Source organism: Morone saxatilis, unplaced genomic scaffold (assembly GCF_004916995.1).
Source record: "Morone saxatilis isolate NCDOM2014 unplaced genomic scaffold, NCSU_SB_2.0 Contig22, whole genome shotgun sequence".
In the NCBI taxonomy this organism is placed as follows: domain Eukaryota; kingdom Metazoa; phylum Chordata; class Actinopteri; family Moronidae; genus Morone; species Morone saxatilis.
Window position 1 is genome coordinate 13937533 of NW_023339785.1, and position 5612 is coordinate 13943144.

General features: G+C 38.2%; 2 protein-coding genes across 2 annotated transcripts in view; one reads left to right on the forward strand and one right to left on the reverse strand.

The window, feature by feature from the left end:
- Positions 1-2381, reverse strand: part of si:dkey-6i22.5 (polyamine-modulated factor 1) — a 2659-nt gene extending 278 nt beyond the window's left edge. Inside the window, exons 1-4 of the mRNA XM_035669629.1 lie at positions 1815-2381; positions 826-931; positions 575-675; positions 272-467 (exon numbers count right to left, since the gene is read on the reverse strand). Coding sequence (XP_035525522.1) covers positions 272-467; positions 575-675; positions 826-931; positions 1815-1999 — 588 coding nt within the window. The 5' untranslated portion in view covers positions 2000-2381. The remainder of the gene's footprint in view (positions 1-271; positions 468-574; positions 676-825; positions 932-1814) is intronic.
- The window catches only part of tmx2a (thioredoxin-related transmembrane protein 2a), a 4151-nt gene continuing 744 nt past the window's right edge, over positions 2206-5612 (forward strand). Inside the window, exons 1-6 of the mRNA XM_035669627.1 lie at positions 2206-2394; positions 2554-2614; positions 3069-3182; positions 4425-4501; positions 4667-4773; positions 5264-5329. Coding sequence (XP_035525520.1) covers positions 2206-2394; positions 2554-2614; positions 3069-3182; positions 4425-4501; positions 4667-4773; positions 5264-5329 — 614 coding nt within the window. The remainder of the gene's footprint in view (positions 2395-2553; positions 2615-3068; positions 3183-4424; positions 4502-4666; positions 4774-5263; positions 5330-5612) is intronic.

Genomic DNA, 5612 nt, shown 5'->3' on the forward strand with positions numbered 1-5612 from the left:
GTCAATGGCCTCCTTCAATCTGTACCAAGCCAATACCAATTTTTTTTAATAAAATAAATGCTCTCCCGTTTACAATATATCAAAGTTATTTAATTATACATAAAACAATTAAATGTAGCTTATGCTAAAGGCTGTTTAAAATTCATGAGACAAAAATTAAAAGAATATCTCTTTTATGCGTTATGTAAAAGAGCTTTAGTGTATTCATTTCCAGGTAACATCTAATGTCACAAATGCATTTTAGAGTAAAGACTCAAGCGTTTCCCCTTACCTTCCACTCATCAACAGCTGTAGAAATACGGTTTTCAGTCTGAGTAACGCTGTCTCTACCAGCCTGAACCTTCTGCGCCAGGGCGGCATTCTCTGCCCGAATCTTTTTCAGCTCTAGTTGCATGTAGGCCTCTTGCTTTTGATAGTATGGCATCAGAAAGCTGCAAAAGTCCTGCTCAGGAACCCCACTCGGCCTCCTACCAGAACAAAGGAGATGGTAAAGGATTGTTAGGAAATGATTTGTATAACCAGCAGACAGTGAAGGTGCTAAAAGGTGAAGAGTTTTTTAATGCTGTTTACTGACCACGCAGGGTTTTGATTGTTCTTGGCAGCACTCTCCATTTTGTCCAACTCATTCAGTTTGAAATCTAACCGGCCTTCTTCCATCAATCTGCTGATGTCCTCCTTCACACACACAGACAAACACAGACATTCATGTAAACAAGTAATAATACAGGCAGGTAGACCAGTGTGTCCATACACATACACAATAGGAACAACAAGGACCATCCATATGTAGTTCATACGTGGTATTAAATGTGATGTGCTGCACACCTGTATAGTCCTCCGCAACTCCTCGATGAACTGCTTGTGAATGCTCTCCATCCTCTGGGGGTTCTTCTTGTACAGAGGGCGAAACGTGCTGGCGAATCTGTTAAAACTGTGAGTGAAAGCATCGTCAACCAAAAGTGCAGCCAAGTGTGGCTACTAATCAAGTACTTCAATGATTAGTTGATTAATCTATAAATTGATTGACAGAAAAATATCTGATAACAGCTTTGATTACAGAGTGACTGTTAAGTAATTTATCAAGAGGAAATGCCAAAGATTCCCCGCTTACAGCCTCTCAAATGTGAATATTTGCTGCTTTTCTGTGTTATATTATCTAACATAAGCGACTTGAAGGTGTTGCTTTCAGCTCTGGGGATCATTTCTGACATTTTATATATTAAACAACAATTGATTAATCATTCAGGGATGTGTTGATAATGAAGATAATACTTTGTTGCTGCCTAAAACTAATCCTTTAGAATAACCAATCAATATGTAGAGAACGAGGAAAATAAAGTAGAGGTCAGAGGTAGGTCTTATTAGTTACTTGCAAAAAATTACAATCTCTTTTCTGTTGAATAATTCACACGTATGAAAGTTTAATTCAAGTAATCAATAATATTCATTAAAAAAAAGCAGGTACAACAGGAGTATATGAATGCTTGTTTCAGTGTTTGTTTTTCTTTTATTTGTTACATAATTTAATTTAAGTTTCATAATATTAATTCCATTATATGTAGTAAACAGTATATATATAAAAATGTTATAATGAAATGTTTTGTATAGACGTGTTTGAGATATTAAATGTCTATTTTCTTAATAAAGTGAGTCAAACCTGTATCTTCATGTTAGTATAAACGTATTTAACTGTAAACAAATGTGTCTCTCATGCACATTTAACATGTCATTTGCAGTAAAGATGAACACAAGAGCTACAAACTAGGAGCACAGCGTGGTTTTACTACGGTTTTGGGACACAAATGAAACTTTACCTGGCATGGTCGATGAACTTTTCCAGGCTCTTCTGCATCACTTTGTCGAACAACTTGAGCCGGTTATACCGAGCTTCCGTCTCCTCGGTCGGTTTACCAGCGGCTCCAGCCTCATTAGTCTGCTCTTCACCGGAGACACATTTCTTTAAAGTCTTCTTTTCTGTTACTTCTTCGCTCTGCTCCATTTTTCTCCCCCAGCTTCCTCTGTTTATGTTTTGTTTTTTTCACAACACCCGCCAAATCTACGGCGAGCCGCTGCGCCCAGGAACGACGACGTAAGTTTTATGTGGCGCATGCGCGGCTCGACCAAGTCGCCGCTTGGACCACAGTCAGATACTTCAGCTGTCATTCCTCCTCAAACTCACAGAGGGTGACTGTCGGGTCCGCCAGCATGGGTTTAATCACAGGACTCTGTACTTTCTTGTACCACTTACCTCAGATTTACAAATGGCTGCTGAAGCCGTATTATATCGCCTCGTTTTTCATGACCATCGCCTTCTTGTTGGTCCGAAAGGCTCCCGGTCTGTGCGAGTACCTGGCGACCCAGCGGGAGGACGGCAACTCCTGCGACTTCGACTGGGTGAGCAGGGGAGCATGGTGGGGATGGTGGTGGGGATAGTGTTTCACTGCAGTGCTGCTAAATATGGTGGAGTTAAGTTGGCTGCTGTGAGATGAGTATGCTTATTTACTCACTATTATAATATAATAATCACAAAGTTGTTTTAATTGTGTTTAACAGAGAGAACTGGAGATCCTCATGTTTCTCAGTGCTATAGTGATGATGAAGAACAGGAGAGCGAGTAAGTAACCCCCCCAACACAAACACACACATTTGTATATGTGTAAACCAACTCATCCCATAACATCATAATTGCTTGTTTACACTATAAACAGTCAGCATGTGAGAAATGTAATTAAACCTCTTTAACTTAAACTGACATGTATGTTTTATTGTGTTAAACATCACATCCAAAAAGCAAGGACACTATGTGTGTGTCTCCTATAATGTGTAATTGTTAAACTACAACCAAACAGGTTTGTGACCTAATGTGTAACCGTTTAAAATCCTTGACCTGAAACCAGGTGAGAAACCCCCAACACTAGGTCACACCCAGGAAGTGCTTTTCTAAAAACTTTGCTTTGTTGTGTACACATTACAGTGTATTCAGGCATTCCTCTGACCTTGAATCAACAGTTGTGAAGGTTGTTTTTTTTCCTCCGCTGCATTCATTGTTCTTCTCCCCTCGTCCTCAGTCACTCTGGAGCAGCACATAGGCAACTTGTTCCTGTTCAGTAAAGTGGCCAACGTCATCCTCTTCTTCAGGCTGGACATTCGGCTCGGCATCCTTTACGTGTCGCTGTGTGTCGGTCAGTGGCCTTTACAACCCCCGTTACAAATACTGCAACAACAGCACATGCAGGGTGTCCCTCAGGACACATATGTACTTTTATTAGTAGATGACAGCGTAAACGCCCAAACTTTTTCCCCTTGGAGGGCCGGAACTTAACTTAATGGTGGGTCACAGGCCAAAAGCAAACACGTATTGTACTTTATAGTTATGATGTAAAAGGGTACTAAGATCACAAGTTAATTAATTTAATTGACTTACTGTGCAAAGTGTCACTTCTGCTATGCTCAGATTATGAAAAATAATTAATAATCTTACTTTTTTAAAGAGCATATTTTAATTTACAGTAAATAAAACAGGAATTTAATACAAGAATTATCATAAAGTATTAACAAAATTGCTATAAACATCCAGCGAACCAACTTTTGGCAGCCCTGGCTTAAACAATACACAAACCCATTATGAAATAGCACATCTAATCTAATATAAGCAGAGGTCTCAAGTGTCTTGATCACCTACTGTGTGCCGGTCTGCTTAGGACACTGCATAGCTTTAATGTGTTAATGTGTTATTATCACTCCTTTATTTATTGGCAAACTGTATCAGCTTTGATTAGTTGTTATATATTATTAGTTGGTATATGATCACTGTAAACAGGCTATTGCAATATGAAAAAACACCCCATGAAAGTTTTCCTTTAAAGTTAATAACAGTAACATGAAATTACAGTTACAGTATGTACCAAGTATTTGAGGTCTTGAGAAGAAAAGACTCACTTGTCTAAGGCAAGCTGGCCCCTTTTAACAATAAAACACTACATACAGGACCTTATTATAGCAAATATAGACATGGATCTGTTGCCCACTTACAGTTTCTATTAAATTATTGGTAGATATTCATAAAATAAGCCAAAATTTGGGGGAAGTTGATTAATGTGAACACAAAAGAAAAGTCCTTGAAAACTTCAATTGGAGCAGTTCCTCTTCCGGCCCTCACTACTGAAGCTTAAAGAAGCAGTGTAGTGATGATACCTTTCTTTTATTTTCTCCTATTTTGATTTGTATCGAGCACCTATTTCACTCAAGTACTGTAGATGCCAAATTGAATAACGGCTCTTAACTTCAAACAATGCTTTTAGGGTTTTTGTGTGCATTTATTAACCTAAGCTGAGATTTTCAGAGCTTCAGAAAATGTAAAATGTATATTTAGCCACTTGTTTTCATCCACTTAGAACCTCTGTTTATCTATGCTTTGTCTCCAGCATTCGTCATGACCTGTAAGCCACCTCTCTACATGGGCCCAGAGTACATCAAGTACTTCAGTGACACGACCATAGATGTGAGTGTAAAAACAGTAGCATGCCAATATAGTATGTTAATTAAGTGAAATCATATGAAATTTAAATATTATTATTATCTTCCTAACTGATGATGCCCCAGTCCTGGAGGTGTGAATGACCTGTGTAATCTGTTCTAATCTAATGTTGTATGATTGAGTCATTAGGAGGCGCTGCAGAGAGACAGTCGAGTCACCTGGATTGTTGAATTCTACGCCAACTGGTCCTCTGACTGCCAGTCTTTTGCTCCCGTTTTTGCAGATCTGTCTCTCAAGTAAGACATAAGTAAATATAGGACTCCCAGTATTCAAGATACTGAGGCCCTACAGTGCCTCAGTCAGGTTAATTAGTAATTATCGGTACAACAGATATAGTTGTGATTGGCTGACTTTTGTTCAAGAGGAAGTATATTGCTTGAAGAAGATAAACCTCATCAATAATTAACAATCACAAGTTTAAAACCAAAATATTAATTTAATCTGCTGAACACTTTGTATGCTATAATCTTCGTCTTTTATTAGTGTCTCCTCTTAGTGTCTCCTCTTAGTCTTTGATGTATTAGATAGTGTGTTTTATTATAAAAAGCATGTATTAAATGGAAAATTGGCTTAATAACTTCCATATTGCATACTGAAATGTTAACATTTTGGTTATTTTTTTAAATACACATTGAATGTTTACTTCAGTAATCACAATCATACATTAATACATCAGGGATATCAGTATTGACTTGAGGCCTAAATGTCTTCCCCTACATTCTGTAGGTACAACTGTCCTGGACTCAGGTTTGGGAAGGTGGACATCGGTCGCTATGGAGAGGTTTCACAGAGGTTAGTCATTTTCTCGCCTCTGCCACTCTGCACCTGTCTCTAATGATGTAGCAGTAGTTTTAATTAGAGCTGCAGTAGGTTGTTTGTATTAAAATAACTTTTTGTCATATTTTTCTTTAACTTTAACTTTATCCTAACAGTAAAATCGGGTACTTCTGGCTCCTCCTTGTGCTCTGAATGGCATTTGCAAGAATCCAGAGGGCCAAAACAAAAACAACCAATAAGAGCTGAGAAAGGTGGAAAGATGCTTTGGGCTGGTAGCTTGAAGATAGTTGATTGTTGA